Source organism: Aplidium turbinatum, chromosome 9 (assembly GCF_918807975.1).
Source record: "Aplidium turbinatum chromosome 9, kaAplTurb1.1, whole genome shotgun sequence".
NCBI classification, from domain to species: domain Eukaryota; kingdom Metazoa; phylum Chordata; class Ascidiacea; order Aplousobranchia; family Polyclinidae; genus Aplidium; species Aplidium turbinatum.
Genome location: NC_137480.1, coordinates 20,246,317 through 20,265,669, shown reverse-complemented (window position 1 = coordinate 20,265,669; position 19,353 = coordinate 20,246,317). Strand labels below are relative to the sequence as shown.

Below are 19,353 nucleotides of genomic sequence, written 5' to 3'. Positions count from 1 at the left end.
TTATCTTGACTTGTCGATAAAGTTCAGAGGTTTAAAAAAAGGCTTGATCTGTGGAAAAAAGGGTGAAAAATCAACAACTCGATGTGCTTATTTCACCCAAAACCTCAGATCTTCTCATATGAACATTTCTGGACCAATTCAGAGTCTTACTCAAATTTCACAAAATTTTGATTTGCTATGCTTTGTTTTTTTTGTTTTATTATCTTTATCCTGCATTGCGGGAAAGCGGACTTGAGCGCTATGCATCGGTGTACGCCTTCCGACGTACACCTGCCCCACGCTGCAGCCGACTGCAATGTCTGTTTCCGGTTGTCTAATGTCTACTCTACTTATGACTTAAATTTGGTACTAGCCATTACTCGAAATCGATCACTGGGTAGAGGCAATTATCGTAAAGTTTCTTGCCCAGAGAAACAACAGCAAGTGCGGGTGGCTAGAGTCGAGCATGCAGGCTCTCGACTGCGAGCCCAACGCGCTAACCACTCGGCCACTGCTGCTGCCTGCATTCAAGAAAATCCGACAATTCAATCGTTTATAAACCGTTTATATTTTTAGCAAGGTATTCTAAAGAAAGACAGTGACTAAGAATTGCGCATCAAACAAAAAGGTTGGTTCATTTTGTGAAGACTTAACCTACATATTATGCACAGCTATAATTTTTTTTAAGTGCTAGCAGTTTTCGATTTCGCTCCCTTGCATTGTTTTGATGATAGGTTCATTACACCATTGTTCATTATTATTTATGAATTTGTGTGTTTACTTTTTTATACAAACAGATGATTGCCCTTAATATGCCCTCAAGTCAGCAACTTGTTGAATAAGCATCTTTAAGCTCAAAAGACCGCTGATAAAACTTTTTTCTCGGTTGCTGAGCTTGGGTTTAGAAGGTCGTATTACTCTCTCGCAAGTTTTAAGGGCGCTTATGTTTCGCTTCGCATCACCTGTTATGGTATGAAAATTTTCAAAAATCAATCTTGGAAATTTTTCTGCAAGTATAATAAATTGTATTGATGTAGAAATTTCCCTATTGTTTCGCAGCTCAGTGTTTTGTTTAGTTTTCTTGTAGAGGCTTTATCAGCATTCTATTTCGAAAGCAGAACTATTTAACGTTTCCACGTGTCATGAAAGATATGGAAAGTTCTACCTGGGCTTTATAAAATCGACACTTGTTGAAGTTGTACCAGTCACTGCCGAGAACTATCGAACAAGCCTTGACCAAAATTCACTCCAACTAGTTCAACACGTTGAGAAACTGCACCATGAAGATGGATTACCATTTATTGGATACAAACTCAAAGTTTAGAGCTGATGAGACAGAGAAAGATATTTCGTGCCAATGCAAAAAAGAAAAATGCTGCTTATGGCATATCAACTTCTATTGGGTTGGGGCGCTTGGTCTTCTTGCATGTGTCTGTTCAGTTTTGGCTTGCTGGAATTTCCATTTGAACAATGAACTCTCGAAGATGCGACAAGATGTTGATTTTTTAATGCAAAGAAGTCTGCCACGCTTTACACAAGATTCCAACGGGCCTATGGATGATTTCAACAATGGTATTGATCACATCGAGGTATGGCATTTCATTGGTTTTTGAAGCAAATACAGCATATTTTTACTTGCACAAACGTTTATTGATGTTTTCAACCACAAAGAGTAATGTAAGTTTATCGGAATATGCTATTTTATAAAACTATCTACTTTTTAAATATTTATTTGCTAAATATTGATTTTCCGAACGTTTCTTTTCACTTTTACAAGCCGTTGTTAGCCATTTTGAAGAACCTTCAAGGAAAGATGAAGATTTGGAATCAACAACAGGGGAAATAAAGTATTACTTTTCTCTAATAAAGTCAACATATAAAACTCATATTTCTCAGTTTGGCCATTTTGTTAAACGCTTTAATCAATGGGAATGAATCATGGCAAATCGGAATGATTAGAAAGTTAGACCACGGCCTACTACAACCCAGCCGAATATGTTGCTATTTAGGTCAATTTCTAAGAGTCTGAAATGTTACAATCAGAGCCATAACAAATTTGTCATTTTCCCATTCCTAGAAGTATGTAAAAAGCCACTAGTGTTAATCGTGCAATATAGCTGACTAAGCAGGGTATCCATGATTATTGATTGCAGACCTTACTTGAGAAGACATTGGATGTATCAAGCAATGAACAAACGGAAATGCATAGTCCATTGTCTCAGAAAGTGACTTACCCACAAACAAAAAGTTTGCACCATTCTGTAGTCAAGCGAAGTTCAGGTATGTATAAATGCTTCAACTTTTGTAGTTGTAGGATGGCATAGCCTTTGCCACACTTATTCCTGTAATTATTATTTTTTTAATACATATAGCTCACTAAAAACGTCTTTGTGCAATAAGCCGTGTATCACTTTTGTAACTTGCATTCCCGTTCACTCAATCTAAATCTTCAACCACTGGGTGTAAGCCTGGATACGACAAACAAACCAAACTTTTGTAACTCTTGAATGTGATATTTTATTAATGAACTATCCCATCATGGACTTTTTTTGACATAATGTTGACCTGTTAAAATTTGCTCAACCTCTTGCACGACCAATCACACGTTTGGCAACGTGATTAACCCTGTAGAAAATTTGACTTTAACAAGCTTTATGCATATGCAGTAGTATGTCGTTTACTTACCCTGTATTTGATCACAATTGAATGTAGTTTTGTGAGTGTCGCCTGCGTTTTGCGTAGTTTTCCAAAAGTCTTACCGTACCTTTTTTTCGCTTTGCAGTCTGCAAAGTTGCTAAATTCTGATGTAAAATATCAATTTGCTGAAGATTTTTTTTATGGCATATTTTGTGTGTCTGTACGCAGCTAATAAAGCCTTTAGCCTACTATTAATTTCAATACAAAAATTTTGAGAAAAAGATCCTCATTTAAGAAAAATCGTTAGGTCAGCACAAGATTGTTAAAAATGTTCATTGAAAAGTAGCTTATGCATTGTCAGTAAGTTAGGTCCACGCTTTGCTTTCTTATCAGGTCCAGACCATGCGAGTAATATGAAACATAAGCCCATGAATATAATCTATAACGCGTAATATGACCAGAGTTTCCTCAAGATCCTATAGTTCATTCTAATTTTCTTTGAGCTTAAGGTGCAATACTTTGCTATCGAAACATGCTTGCCAATATTGGTTTCAAGTCCATGAACAAAATGGTTTGCTTTGATTTTACCAACGTCACCCACAATAAGAATGTTATTAACTTTCCTAATTTAGTTAAATATTCACGTTTTGTGACAAACCTTATACCGACTGAGCAAGCAAATCAGTCAATTTTTATATTGTTTGTTCAACATCTACCCACGTTAAATTGATGAAAGCGAATAGACGATTGGTTTGTTGTATGGGTGCAGTTTATATCTCTCCCTACCTCTCTTCATTAGCATATAAGCAGATTATTTGTTCGGCTTGGTTTTTAATCTGATTGCACAGCGATGTAAACCTATTTGTTGAATCGGTTTTAACGTTTGCTTTATAACAAAAAGCTATGCAATTTGATGTAGCGATGCATTTCGTTTCATTTGTGCTTCTCTTACCTGTAGCGATATGCAGCTTTTATATTTCAGTCCCAATCGATGGTATAAATCCGAACCCAGGAGTTTACTTGAAACTCAAAATAAAGTTCAAAAAGGGAAATCTTCTAGTTTAGTCAAGCATGTAAAGGCAACCTGGCCAACATAGAGATTAACGAAATCTGGGAGTTCAAAACCGACTTTGTCTCGTCCCTTTTTTTAAATTTGGACTAAACTCATAACCTCACACCGATCAAGAGTTTTGTAAGCCTTGATCAACTTTCGTACACAGATAACACTTAACCTTATAAAGAAGACACGCGGCTGTAAATTTACGATTGTGATATTTAACTAAATCAGCGGTGCGCAAAGTGCGGCCCGTGGGAACACTATCTGCGGTCCCCGTTTGGGACCCTACAATATACAATCGTAAAACTCAGGCCGAATTTCAAGGAAAAAATAAGTGAAAATTCTAACGCGGCCGCCGAGACTTGCAAAAATGCGGCATGTGACTAAAAAACTTTGGGCACCCCTGAATAAAATTGTTTAATCGCAAGGTTAAACACGTTTCCAGAGGTGTACTCGATATTTTGTCTTTACAGTGGCATTGCATAATATAATTTTTTTTTTGGTGTTAATATCATGGAAGAAGGTCAAATTTTGGTAAAAAATATTAAAATTGAAAGTTGTGTTAGCGATCATAGTTTATGTGTCCAAAGTTTACTGTTTGATTTGGGCTGCAATTTGCTTGAAAACTAAAAATAGTTGAAATGTTTTTTCTTGATGAAATGCTCTAACAGGTTTAAAGAAGTCACAAAAGCCATGAGAAAACCACTTTTGGTAGGAAAACTCGGAAACCACCGTTTTTTTTTAAATATAACGTTTTGATTTTCTATAGATAGGTCCCATGGCGCGCCAAAACGAAAAGGAAAAAAGGGTAAAGGACGGAAGAAAAAGAAATTTGGTAAGGAACTTGTTTTGCCGCATTATTGTTACGATTAGTCATTGATGCTTGACTAATTTTAATAATCTTCGAGCTTTATGTGGCTCCTTTCATTTTACCACCTTTCTTTTTTGTGGCTCGGTTTTGTTATTCCAATGGTTTAATTCTTTCTTTGGTTAAACGCCAAAAAAAAACAACATAAAATTGACTTTGTTCGTAAAACTGATTGTTTAGTTAGGTGTCAAAAACTAATGCTTCGCCAGTGGTGGGACAATTATTTGTTAAATTTTCAGGAAAATCACTTTTTTACGGGCGCCTTTTTTAATTGGTTGGAGCCTTTATTTTGTTTTATCTTGACTTTGTCTACAAAGTCTTGTTAAATTCCTCCATAGCAAAAGTGCTAAGATTCTGTTGAATTCCTCCATAGCAAAAGTGCTAAGATTGTGTTGAATTCCTCCATAGCAAAAGTGCTAAGATTCTATTGAATTCCTCCATAGCAAAAGTGCTAAGATTCTGTTGAATTCCTCCATAGCAAAAGTGCTAAGATTCTGTTGAATTCCTCCATAGCAAAAGTGCTAAGATTCTGTTGAATTCCTCCATAGCAAAAGTGCTAAGATTCTGTTGAATTCCTCCATAGCAAAAGTGCTAAGATTCTGTTGAATTCCTCCAATAACTCGTGCGAAAACTTGTCACTAGAGCATAACAGGAAATTTTTATCTTACCGACTGCAACTAGGGTTTTTCGCTGCAAAGCCTCGCCTCCAGTCAATGCCGAGCATCAGTTCTAAACAACAGCTGCTCGTTTGACAACAAGCCCAACTTAAACTGAAGTTATTTAGAATGTTTACTGTTGGTGGTTGGTACTTACGCGGACTATGTTTTCAAGTTACAAGCTTATCAAAGGTCATGGTTGATCTACTTTACTTTTTAAGCCCTCAATGTACTAATGTTTTTCTAACGTTGGCTTATATCATATTGATTACTTGTTTGAAGATCCTATAGTCTATTAGTTTGCCTTTTTGATGTTAACTGAGGCCACAGTTTAAAAACGTACTTTGTTAGATATCAATGCACCTGAATAGAAAAAATAGAAAAAGCTTTTTTTATTTCAGATGCGAAGAAATTTTTGAGAAGAGGAAAGGTAAGAAAATATCAGAAAACAATTAAACGAAGTTTAATGTAAAGTTCTTTTGCTTCTTTCCAAAGTCATTAGCTTCTTTTGCCAAGAAAACATGGGTTATCGACTATTCAGTACAGTAGATATTTTCATACGTTTACTACGGTTGATCTTGAAAACTCTAAGCCACAAAAACTTAACCAAAGAAATATATTTTCTGTTAGGTTTTTAATTTAACTTATTTGTAGTTGTGGCATAAAATAGACTAAATTAATATATCATTACAGCAGTATTTTAGAGATTCAAAAATATAGATTCTGTTTCAAATTGCAAGCTTTGAGGTTATTCAACAACATAAAAACAATGAGTAGGCCTAGTGGCCTACTACAATCAAACATGTGATGCCTTCCAGACTTTGCATAAAAGCTCTGTGTGTTTATTCAGGCTATCGCGGTTCACGTCCAAGCGGAGCGTCCTTCTGGTCGTCCTGGGATCAACCCACCAGGTCCGTCGGACGCGTTGCGTATGTGTTTATCCATTATTTGGGGTTTATCGCTTTTTTGCAGTGGTTCTCAATCGGTGGTACAATTCGTACTGCTACCCCAGTCAGTAAATGAGTCCTTCATTGACGTTGAATCAATGTTTAAAAAATGTTGATTTGCTGGCTGCTAGTTAGCCGAGCGATCGAAGATGCTGCCGATGATGTTCTTTCTTGCGTGAAGCAGCGAGGCTGAGTTGTGGTAATAATATGCTTATGTCGTAAAAGTAATGCACAACGTTGAAAAAAGATTTTTAGGTTTGCTATTGTAGAAAAGAGCTATAAACCGTGGAATGTTTATGGACTGCAAGTTGCCATGAACAGTCGTGCAAAGAACAATGCGACGACTTCTCTATAACTTAGGTCTGAAAAATAACTTGCCATTTGATTTGATCAGGGCCGGATTAAGGGTTTATGGGGCCCTGGGCTGAGCTGAAAGTGGGGCCCTTATCAAGTGACATTTTTCGCTAACAAGGTTATCGATCAATGACGCTAAAAGCATTTCTCAGCAGCTGGGGGCTCCGCCTCCAAACCCCGAGTTGTGTGTATTGTGTAGTTGGCACTGTGCTTTTGTTACGATTGGGATCGAAAAAAGCGATTAAACAGGAACATTATTTTTAGAACAACAAAATGACATACAGTAGAACTCGGTTAATCCGGATTCGATTTGACCGGCGATTCCATCCGGATTAGGCAAAGGTCCGGATTAACCGATGACGGTTCTATCAAGCCTGACGTTACCTAGATAAAAGGGTATCGGTAAAAATCACCGAAATTGAACGCGTTAGTGTGGTCATCTGCTAATTCCGAGACGCGCGATCACCACATTAGCGACCCAGTGATAGAGTTCTTTTGAAATGCAGTATGCATGTAAAATGAATGTATTTGTAGACTCTGCGTCTAACGCAAGAACACACTGGCAAAAGTTACATCTTCAGACATGCGTGTCGGAATAATCTGTAGTCACTCAAAATTTTTGAAAACAGTTACCGAAGACGAGTTTCTATGGAAAACTTACAAAAAATCGGGCAAGTCCGGATAAAGCAATAGAGAAAGCGCAACTTTTGTCCGGAATAGGCGAAGATTCGGATTAAATAATCCGGATAATCCAAAGCTGTTTCTCAAGAAAAAGATTACAAATCATTTGTACTTCCAGTTGTATCCGGATTAGGCGAACGTCCGGATTAACCGAGTTCTACTGTAATTCGTTTAATGCTGACTTTAATAGAGGGGCGCAAACTCTCAAACTTACCCGAGCGACGCCACTATTCTCTAGGTGCGCTACTGTTCTTTTAGTTGTCTTTTTGAAAGCAAAACCAATCATTTTAGAGCAGATCAACAAACGTATCCGTTTGTGAGATAGGCTATCACTGTTCAAAGTGAACTCGATCCTTTCTCCACAATTTTTAGTGGCAACACTTTCAATACAAATTACTTATAGGCGATTATTGGTATACTGTACGATAACATGTTCATTTTGTCCAATACTGTACTGTCCAAAACAAACAATTTTGCCCCCAAGAAAATTGTGAGGAAAAACCTGGTTAATTTTCAATAGTATTTCTTCGGAAAAGATTCGTTTTCTGGTTGAAAAGCAAATTTAGCAATGACAATAAACCTTTGACAATGACAATAAGCAATGACAAATGACAGCAGTGGCCGAGTGGTTAGCGCGTTGGGCTCGCAGTCGAGAGCCTGCATGTTCGACTCCAGCCACCCACACTTGCTGTTGTTTCTCTGGGCAAGAAACTTTACGATAATTGCCTCTACCCAGTGATCGATTTCGAGTAATGGGTAGTACCAAATTTAAGTCATAAGTAGAGTAGACAACCGGAAACAGACATTGCAGTCGGCTCCAGCGTGGGTCAGGTGTACGTCGGAAGGCGTACACCGATGCATAGCGCTCAAGCCCGCTTTCCCACAATGCAGGATAAAGATAAAAAAAACAAAAAACAAAATGGTGTCGAATGCACAAAACTGTTGAGATACAGAGCGATCAAAGTATGCTTAATCGTTTCACAAAAAAACGAAACGTTTGTTTTTGGCAACTTTATGTATGAACTGTGAATTGTTTGTCAGCTTCACACAATAAAAACCGAATCATATTCATAGGAGTATAGGCCATATAAATCAAAAATGAAACTGCAAACTGGTAGGCGGTACTGGTAGTCATTTTGTTTGCTGCTTAGAAAATTGTTCACATCAACTCAAAATGGACGCTTTCTTGCTTTTCTCATGGCAAAATTGCTGATCAATTCTTCAAAATTCAATGAATCCAAAATATCGTGTTCAATACTTAGAAGCAAAAGATTCGAAACTCGCTCTTGCCGCGAAGAATTTCGACTTCGTTTTTGATTCTCTTTAACTTTGAAAAAGATCTTTCTCCACTGCAGTTGGAGATCATCATACACAAATACATTCGCAGAGCAACAAAGACATTGGAAAAGGTTTCAACGCATCTGTTTTCCCTTAGAAGTAAGAACATGTTGAGCTCAACACTGTCTTCCACTTTGTGTTTATCAGGGTTTTCTGAGGCCTTTTTTCCACCATCAGCAGTTTTCACTTTGAAAACTTATGCAAAATGAACTGTTTCAGTTGGAAAATTGGCTTCGAAATCCATGAGATATTCCTTCATAAATGCAACAGTTGTAGCTTGATGAATCTCGTTAGGGCTAAGATTCTTCGACTTTGCTCTCTCGAGATTGAGCATCATCAGAGGCCAATGCTTCAAGCGCTAAAATGGTCTCACTGTATCCTTTGTTTAATTCACTGACTGCAGCATACCTAGCTGACCATCTTGTATCAGATAATGTCTTTAAAACAGGCAAACCATCTAGGAATTTTCGATGGATTTGCCAACGATGAGTAGACGAGACGAGCCATGAATAAAGGCTTTGCAACAATTCAAAAAGCTCAATAGCAGAACGGCATGTTTCTACAGCACATCTACCGATTACATTAAGTGAATGTGCTGTGCAAGGCGCATAATGAGCTACACTACATTTCTCGCGCAGAAGGGCTTGAAGACCGTTATACTTGCCACTCATATTGGCAGCATTATCATCACTTTGACCGTGGCAGTCTTCAATGTTGATATTAAGCTTTTCAAAAAACTCCAAAACAATTTTGGCGATTTCTGCTCCTGTATGAGAGTGCATTGGTACAAATTTTAAAATCGCTCGATTGGACCTTGTTTCGAAACGTATCGTATTATCACTGTCAGTTGGTTCTAAACCCGGTGTATTGAATCTAAATCCGGCACATCTTATAAAGCCTACCCAGCTGCTTAGCCTACCAACCTACCCAACCGACAGGGCGGCGAAATGAAAAAAAAAAAACAGCGCAAGCCGTGTTTCCAATATTGAAAATTTTTTTTCAAAAAAAATCCGTACCATTTTTGAATATGAAAGAAGCAAATAAATATGCTTTTTGTTAAAAAAAAAATTGAATAACTGGAGCGGGGCAGGGGTGCTGCAGCACCGAAGCACATATGGGCGAGCCGCCCCTTCTTGTTTGAGATACGAATTAAAGCAGCAATCTCCAGCTGTGCAACTAAAAAAATTAATAGATTTTTTTTCTTCGAGGTGGGGGCCCCAAAAGTGGGGGCCCTGGGCTTCAGCCCAGTCCGCCCCCCCCCTTAATCCGGCACTGGATTTGATTACTCCATTATGACAGATAAACTCGTTAAATAAGTTGTTGAATAGAGTGTAAACTCTTACGAGGCATGCTGAACAGTGACTATTTGTGAAGTGCTGCTGTGGTGTTTATTGTTTTGCATCTAAGAGGTCTTTTACATAAGAGTATTGAGTAAACAGCTGTAAAGTGCGTAATTTACTGAACTCTAGTTGACTCTACGCTGGCCAGCAGGAAAATTTTGCCTTGCCAGACAGGCCAGACTGTCACCGAAACCATCTCTATTAACGGATCGTACTCTACCCAACTCAGATCTAGAAAATTTCGATTGAAAAAAGAAGAAACGACCTTTGTTAAACATCTTCTTCTGTTGTATAGGAGAAGTTATTTTTAGACTACATTTCATCAGGGTCAGATGTCCGGGCATTCTTCGAACAACCACTTAATAGTAGAGTTCTCCACTCTCTAGCGTTGACAGACCAACTGCCTTTGGTGTAGTAAAAGTCGGGCAGTGGTGGAGTATGTGGTCTGCGGTCTCCTCTGCACTACAGTTGTATGCCGTAGATGCTGATTTGACACCTATGTTAGGTAGATAGTCGCCATTTGGACAGTAACCCGGTCATTTTTAGGTACAATATGTTGCCAGTACTTTGATGATGTTGATTTAGTTTAATGGGAATTTTTGCAACTTTCAACACCTACAGCAGGGTTTAATTTTTGGTTATAGTTGTTTAGCGCAACTTGGTCACTAATTGTGACGCATTATGGTAACTGCACAACCAACAAGTAGCCAACATCAGGCTCCAAACCAGAAGTCCCGGTCACAAAACTAATGGTTCTGTTTATAAAATGTTCCAGTCACAAAATTAAATTCCAATCACTAGACCAGAAGTTCCAATCACAAAACTGAAGGTTCCGTTTAAAAATGTTCCGGTCATAAATTTAGGATCCGATCATTAAACCAGAAGTTGTACAAAAGAAGCCGAGCAACGTTAACAAGTTTAACATATTAAAGATTATTATATATTTACAAAAAACACAAAAACTACGCAACAATTAAATATCAAACGTTTTCGACATCACACGATGTCCTTTTCAGGAATAACATATATACAATTTTTACTACATCTGAATAAAATACAATGGTTATTATAACTATAAACAGGAAAAAACAAAAACTGCGCAGTACTTCTGACTAGCTCAAACTCAAGGATATAGGCTTTGCGAGAATCAAAGGTAACTGCATCAAAAGGTGTTGAACAGATCACATGATGTGGTAGAAAGGCAAGGTGCGAAAAAACTAATTTTAAAATACAGAGAGCAAGAAAGATGAGCCGCAAGCATACAATTGTCTGTTCAAAGGTGGATTGTAACGTTTTATGTACAAGGCTTCTAAGATTTTATGTACAAGGCTTCTAAATCTTTCTTGCTCTCTGTATTTTAAAATTAGTTTTTTCGCACCTTGCCTTTCTACCACATCATGTGATCTGTTCGACACCTTTTGATGCAGTTACCTTTGATTCTCGCAGAGCCTATATCGTTGAGTTTGAGCTAGTCAGAAGTACTGTGCAGTTTTTGTTTTTTCCTGTTTATAGTTATAATAACCATTGTATTTTATTCAGATGTAGTAAAAATTGTATAGCCTATATGTTATTCCTGAAGAGGACATCGTGTGATGTCGAAAACGTTTGATATTTAATTGTTGCGTAGTTTTTGTGTTTTTTGTAAATATATAATAATCTTTAATATGTTAAACTTGATCACGTTACTCGGCTTCGTATGCCTATGGTTCAACAAGACAAACTCTCTACCGAAGCTGTACAAAAGAAGTCAAACAAAAGTACAAGTTCTGTTCACTGAAGCATAAGTTTTGGTCACAAGGTTGAGATTTTTGGTCAAAAGATTTGGAGTTACTAATTAATCTCATGTTGACATTATTCCTGTTTGGTGCAATTCCAGATCAGAGAATTTGGTTGTTCTACTGATGACAACGTAGACACATATAGCAAGCGTTCATGGCATGCTTACAGAATGTCCCAAAAATCATTTGCAAAAAAGAAATGTAATAAATTTATATAACTTATTAGTAGCCTATCTACTGACTGGGAGAAAGAACTATATCTTTCTAGTTAGTTGATGTACAACGCCAAAAGCAGTCATTCACTCGTGAGTTGTCGCCTTTAGCCTATCCCACAAATTTACCAAAAAGCTGAATTCGGTTTAGTTTAGATTTTATATCATTGTTCGGCCTATGGATTTTCAAGCACGTTATTGTTTGAATTTGCACATTAATTAACATAACCTGCTGTGTATTGAAACAGACTTGCTGAAGTAACGAAACAAAGGCAACGTGATTAATAAAATTTTATTTTAGAAGCTTTAAAGTTTTCTTTGAAGAGCCATTTTACCTGATTGAGAACCACTGCCACATTATGGGAAATGCATCAAATGTCGCCGAAAAAGTCCAATCGATTTACACCAGGGCCTACATTAGCCCTAATTGTCATTTCGAATAAATGTTTAATAAATTGGCATATCCTACATGTATCGTACATAGGTTCTATCAATGATTGCCTTACAAGCCATCGTGTACTTGCGTACTGTTTACCTTAAAAATGTATTTTGAACGTATGTGCATGTTTCTATAACAAAGTATCAACAACTAATCTGAGATCCTCCATTTTGAAGTATAGGCCTAACTGGACATGTTACTGTATGCAACAATATTGACTTTAGGGTCAGTGCCAAGGAAAGTTAGGTTTGGTTTGCTCATATAGCTGTTAAAGTCCGTTTCTATTTGATTTTATATCGTCAAGTTTACATAATGTATTTATTTTATGCGTTTGTTTGGAAATAACTTGCCGAGTCTTGAAGCAAGTGTTTTCTTTCTAGCCTTACCTCTAGGTTAGGCCGGCTGCTTTCACGTTGATCATACAACAGTAATGTATTGTTGTTAAGCATTTTTCTGTTATTATTTTTGCACAAGTTTACCTTTGCAGTTTCACAGTAAACTTATTTGACTAGATCTGATTTCTCAATAAGTGTTTGCGCTAAGGATTGCGCAGATTCGCTATTGTAGACAAAATTTTCTTTTCAAATTTTATTTTCCAAATGGCGGTAACGAGCAAGGCTGTGGAGTCAGAAAGATTTTGAGTTGTCCGGAGTCGGAGTCGTTAAAAAAGCCCGACTCCGGTTTGATACAAAACGATGAACGTTTTTGTTTGCAGTTTTTATCAAAATGGTATTTCTTGTTATACGTATTGCGGTCTAAACTTTACCAATAGAAATATTCGTTTTTGTCAGTTTTGTGAAAGTCACTGTTTCAATTTCGATCAAAACTTAAGTGAAATTAAATTTTAAAAACAATAACAAAAATTTAAAAAAAATCTGGCAACACTGAATCCTGAGTTGGTCAGTTATGAGTTAAAGTTATAGTTTTCGCCTGACTCCATAGCCCTGTGGCAAAGCTAAATTGAATTGCAGTATTGCGCCAGGTTGTGATTACGCGCAATGGTAAAACATTTTTTAATTCTACCCAGATGACGAAATTCTTACAGGTAGAACTCTGACTGGCTGGAAGGAACCCGATATGCACTACTTCGGGTTTAACACAGCTCGTCTAGTAACCGACGGTTATCTCACAGTGCCGGCTACAGGCTTCTATTTCGTGTACAGCCAGGTGAAATAACATTCATTTTTATACTTTGGATGCAAAGATATAATATGAAAAGCAGTTTAAAGGATATGAAAAGATAACTCAAACAAATTTTATTTGAATAAGGACGTTCTGATGATCCCCCTTTTAGGGTGAAACAGGCTGTAGAGGATTTAGAAAGTAATAACTATATTTGATGTAAAAGGACGACTTAAAATACATATCCATCTTAGGCCGTCGATACTACTGTTGTCTACAGGGTTTACCCGAACCCAAAATCCCGGAGAGTTTTTGACTATTTTTTGCTTCAAGAAACCCGGGTTTTCAGACACAATGTAAAAAAATTAAATGATTCAGTTAGCTGTAGCCTGTAGGCTCTTCATAGCCTAAGGTACTGTGCAACCTCTGTTTTTTACTCATTTATTGCATTTTCTGTATAGCATTATACAACATTGGCTCCTGCTGGCGAAATTTTTTTCCCGCGAGCTTTCTGTCTCATTGATTCTATAGTCACTCTAAAAGTAAGATTTTCCGAAAGTGTTTTGAGATATTGGTTGATTCAGATTGCGAAATAACTATTTGCCAATGAAATTCTGCAATGATAATAAAATATAAGCTTTTCCAAACCCTACTTTTTTTGAAAAGCTCTTTTGCACCGCAAAATTTAATTTAAAGAAAAAAAAACAGTTTAACTTCGACTGGCGTCGAACCCTCGTTTTCACGATCACTATTTTTTTTTTTTTTTTTTTTTTATAACAAAGATCACTAGGCAGAGGATGAAACCACTGAACCAACCGTGCCAGCGAGAAAATGTTGCATTCACACGGTTTTAATACAAACTTTTACCAAAATATACAAAAATGAGACAGAAATTTCGTCTCCTGCTGTAGGCTATCCGCAATGCAGAATCACGTTAAACTAATTTTGTAACACGATTTCAAAGTGTTGAAAATGTGCAGTAGGCATCCGTGGGGTGGAGCGCAATGATCACAATGTACAACCTCAGAACATTGCCTCCTGAAAAAAGAAGACTCGCTTCCTTGATTGCAAGACTCAGCAAAAGAGCTTCTGTTGCTTTGGTTTTTCTAGAGCCACGTAAAGAAATAATGGTGGGGAAGTTTTGAGTTTTTTGAAGATGAATGCGATACAATCTAAGAGCTTTGTAAAGTTTAGTGTTATTGCAATGACAGTTGAATACCTTTGCAAAGAGAATGCTGACCTTCGTCTGGCTGGAAAGAATGTTCAAGTTCACCCTGAAGAAGCTAAAAGACCGAGGAACAGAGATCAGTAGAGATCTGCAAGAAAGATTGGGAAAACGTGGGCAAAAAAGGGAAAATGTGGAACTGAATGAAATATTCAAAGTCTCCCACCTACCTGGACTAGTACGAAGACCAATTTAGACACACATTTTAGAAGCCAAAAATTGCATTCTCAGCAAAATCTCTTTCGAAAGGACTCTATATCCACAGAGCCCTGAGGTCATATGGAAAAGGACTGAGAAAGTATTGAAGTTGGACTCATATGAGTCCAATGTCAGCATTCTTTCTTGAGGAATTTACTTCATATCTGAAAGGAAAATCACAACTGCAAGGTCATTCCTTTAACAGCAAAAAATAGTGAAAAGGCAAATGTGTTTTTTCCATCTACAAACAAAAAAATCTGAAAATATTAAAAAAGTCTATTTTGCTTAGCTTACAGTTAAATCATCTGAGTGAAGCTCGAAATAGCTTATTCGAAACTGAGAAACAGATTGAATGATAAAAGATTCAAAGCTTTGATTTTCGTGCGTTAACTCACTTTATAAAAATCACTTAAACACAACGTGTTTTACCGATAAACATTAAATTAAAGTATATTTTCTATTGTATTTGCATATTTTAAGTAATAATAGGCTACAGTAAGTTCAATATTGGGCTAAATCGCCGTTTACTGAAAACCCAGGTTTCTGTTTTTTAACTACCCGAAACCCGGGTTTTAATTTTTTTTTTTCGAAATTGGAAACACTAGTCGATGCCTAGTTCGGGCAAGACAATTAAAATAGAAGAAAGTGATTTGCCGAGATACAAGCGCGTGCTTTGGAGCGGTGTCGAACTGACGTCCTTTCGAACGTGGCGCAAGTACTCTCACCGCCCAGTCACTCAGCTGACCTTTTTTTAAATGGTTTCTGCTCAATTGATAGCACTTGTTTTGTTAACATTGAATTCATCACTGCTTTTCTGAAAAAGTTAAATGATTGCAAGACAGGTTTCGTTGGCTGGTAGCCTAAGTTCCATGGCCACTAGTGGTGTTGTTCTTTGTTTAGATTGTAAACTGCTAGTCAGTTCTGAAATACGTCACGGAGCCAAACCATACCAACTTATGGCGACAAGATTTATTATCGTTTTTTTGTTTCAGGTCATATTTCAAACCACGGATGTTCCACACATGGTAGCGGAAATCGGAGTGAACGCTTTAGGTAGCACCACGTTTACAAAATGTCAAGTCTCGCAAGGTTACAATTCCACTACTGGTTCTTATGTTGCCTGCCATTCAAATGGAGTTGTTCATCTTCGCGAAGGTGATGGCATATCCTTGATTGTCAATCCCCAGAACGTCCGTGTGTTCATGGCGCCCGAGTACACTTACTTTGGTGCGTTTCTCATTGGACTGTAATTCTTGTGACGTTTTCGTGAAGTCAAGATGTCACTTCAGGCAAAGTGTCTCTGTAAAGTTCCAAGTTGGAGTAATGTAATATAGGCTACTGCGGTTGGATGCATATCATACCAGCATAAGACACTCGATTGCAGTGAAAACGGCAAAGATTTTTCGTAATGGCGTCGATTAGTCTTACTTTACTGTATATTCTGCTGTGCTTCATCATTGCTCCAATTACACCTTTTGGTCAGTGATCATAAATAGTTGCTCACTTTAGATACAAACTAGGCCTACAAGCTTTGGTTTTAGTTGGTGCACTTTCAGTGATCACCTATCTGGTAACTTATGAGACAATTTAACAAGCCGTTGCCTGTGATGCATTCGTGGTAGGCCTATTCGCCTTCAATAACCGCCTCAAAATACCTGTTTGGCTTCTGTTTTCATTTTCTTCAATATAGCAGCCTTACCATACGTGATTATGCCTCGTTCTATCCCTTTTTTGGTTTACTTGTTTTGATTGATCGGGTCGACTGTGCAAAACTAGTTCTTGCTTTAAGTTGTACATTGATATTACGTCATTGTTTTGATAAATCATCACTTGTTGTGTCAAGTTCATTGACGCCCTTTTATTTGCTCAGATATTTCAACTGTTGTTTCATAACCGTGTGCTATCTCAGTGTACAGAAAAGTACATCACATTAATAAGATAATAATGATGAATTGAATTTACAATACGTCTTTAAAGTTGCCTATTTGTATAGTTTTAATTTCTATAACTGCAAAACAACATTCGGAATTTACCAATGAAATGATACTGTGCTTCGTTTTCATGGACTGTTGATTTGTCATGAAAATTACAAGGGTTCGACAGGGATTCAGAAATCTTCTATAAATCTCTGGATTACACACGTTCTTGTACAATCACTTCTCGTCAGTATGCTACCAGCTTATTCACCTACATTCAAAATAGCCTAAAAGTTGGTTAAACGTTAATTCATTCATGAATCATTTCATAATCCGCGTTTATCTTTTTTTGTTATATATTTTTTCATTTGTTTTATCATTTATGTAGGATCGACATAAAAAGCATGTTTTCTTGAAGCTTGTATTTCAATGGATTAAACCTAAGTAGGCTAACTTCGTAAAACCGGAATAAAAGTTCGTAGACTATCAATGCAGAGACCCATTATATTACCTTATGAATCCCTGTATCAATGTTTTAAAATATCCTAAACTTTTAGGCTACGTAACGCGAATTAATTGTTGAGTCCACATCACCTCTCTTGCATGCTCGAACTACGTTTCGATTGTACACATCTTAGCGGATGTTTTGCACCATAAAATGTCGTGAATACAGTTTTATGCTGTGTTAATTGCGTATGCGTCAGCTTTTTCTGACGAGACAGAAAAGCAAACATCTCACATAAATATTCACACTGGTTCGTCATCTGAAGCTTTTTTCAAAGGTGAAGTTGTGTATCGGCTGACCCTTCGTATGGAAAGAATTATTGACCTTCATAAGTTGGAGCTGTTGTGGGCTTCCATGTAGTTGGAATATTTTGCTTTACATATTTTCTGTCAAAAGACATTCGATTTTCTTCTTATTGTTCGTGCTGTGCTCGTAAAGTTCAAAATAGTGCACATGTTTTCTGTTTAGCCTCAATTGTTTGTCGTCTTAACGTGATTTGTATAAAGTTATTAAAAAATGACGAAGAGTTGCGATTGTCAGGGCCATCACCAGACCGCAGAGCAAGGGGAGGGCAACTTTTTGTTAGGAGGGGCCGAAAAAATTTAAATGATTTTGGAATTTTAACCTCTTAAATACCAGTGTCCACAAAAATTGCAATATACCGTATCAGATCAGTGTCAAGACCAACACTGGTCTCTTATTTTATCCGTTAGTTAAATCACGGCAACCATATTACAATGACCAACATAACACAGCAATTGTTGACTTAGGCCTAATTGTTGTATAAATAGCGTAGCCTACTTGTTATGAGCAAAAACTTTAACTGGCTCGAAGAAGCTAGTGCCGAGGATTTTGATATATATGATTACATTCCGCCTATACACCCGTGAGCTAGTCTATTGCAGTGGCGGATGTTTGGATGCAAACCGTCTCACAAACAAGTCTAAATCGATAGATTTCGATACAGAATGTTCAAAGGCCATTGGTCACAGCGGAAAACCGTAATATCTTCGTGGGAAAGTTGTAACATAAAATTCCCGGATCCTTTCGTCTGTATGCGATGACACCGAAAAAATACTCTTCTGAAAACGTTTTTTCACGAATTGTATTTCAAGCAAAAATAGCCACAGGCTGTCGAAAATGGAACGCAACGCGGTACGCCACTAAAACTTGTCACCACAATACAAATTACTAGGATAAAAGACGGAAATTTCGTCTAGTTGGTAAGCCCAAGCAAAACAGTTTTATTATTCGACCAATCTTTCCAACTGCAATAATTCTAAAATGACTTGAGATATATCAAATGCACGTAACCAGCTTCTGTGACGTAATAGTGATAAACATTGTGAAGCAATTCCCCACAGGTATTCATAGAGATTGTACAATGTTTTGCAGGTGTTGCGAAGTATGTTGCAATCTCTGCTCATTTTTTAATCATTTCCATGACGTAAGACGCCAGCTAGATTAAGCAGACCATAAGAGTTTTATGTAACGTTTCATTTGGGGAACGATTGTCCGTAACAGCCATAAGCACCAAGTTTGCCTGTCTTGGTTGAAACATGCTCCGTCTAGTGCAGTGGTTCTCAAACTTTTTCAAAAAATTTGTTGAACGGCTCCCTTGCGATTTTTTCAACGACTCGCGGTCCACCAAAAACTTAAGGCAAATTAGTGCAAAAACTAAATCGTTTCTAGCCCTAGTTGCAACGTTCATCTGATGAAATTGAAAGTAAAAGCAACATCGTGTTAATTTTTTTGGAAGGTGCTTCGCGGTCCCAAAAAATTGTCTCGCGGACCCCAGTTTGAGAACCGCTGGTCTAGTGGAAACGTCAGCCCTTGTTAACACTGAGAATCCACACTCACAAACGGCAGTGCTAGATCTAAATGTAGCAATATCTGCTGCAAGGTTGAACACTTCACAGATCAGAAAACTAGAAACAAAATTTATTTACACTGATTGGATTGAAGAGAAAAAATAAACACTGCTTAAAGACTACGAGTTTATATTTTGTATGCGTTTTCAAAAACCACATGCTTTACCACTGCACATTTTGCGATTTATCACTGCACAAATTGGTTATCACTGACCTTTAGAATTAGGTAT

The 19,353-nt window shown here is 37.3% G+C and overlaps 1 protein-coding gene across 3 annotated transcripts; it reads left to right on the top strand.

Annotated features, from left to right (window-relative positions):
• Positions 1-329: 329 nt before the first annotated feature.
• On the top strand, positions 330-17,747 carry LOC145777668 (uncharacterized). Of its 3 annotated transcripts, none has more exons than XM_082589101.1 (7): positions 330-1,568; positions 2,133-2,259; positions 4,443-4,508; positions 5,599-5,627; positions 6,048-6,108; positions 13,332-13,453; positions 15,824-17,747. In XM_082589101.1, the coding sequence occupies exons 1-7, from the start codon at positions 1,260-1,262 to the stop codon at positions 16,079-16,081; spliced, it is 972 nt and encodes a 323-aa protein (XP_082445227.1). In that variant the 5' UTR covers positions 330-1,259; the 3' UTR covers positions 16,082-17,747. The 3 variants fall into 3 exon arrangements, with proteins under 3 accessions (XP_082445227.1, XP_082445225.1, XP_082445226.1); XM_082589099.1 differs by having other exon boundaries at positions 13,314-13,453; XM_082589100.1 differs by having other exon boundaries at positions 6,048-6,126.
• The last annotated feature ends 1,606 nt before the right edge of the window (positions 17,748-19,353 follow it).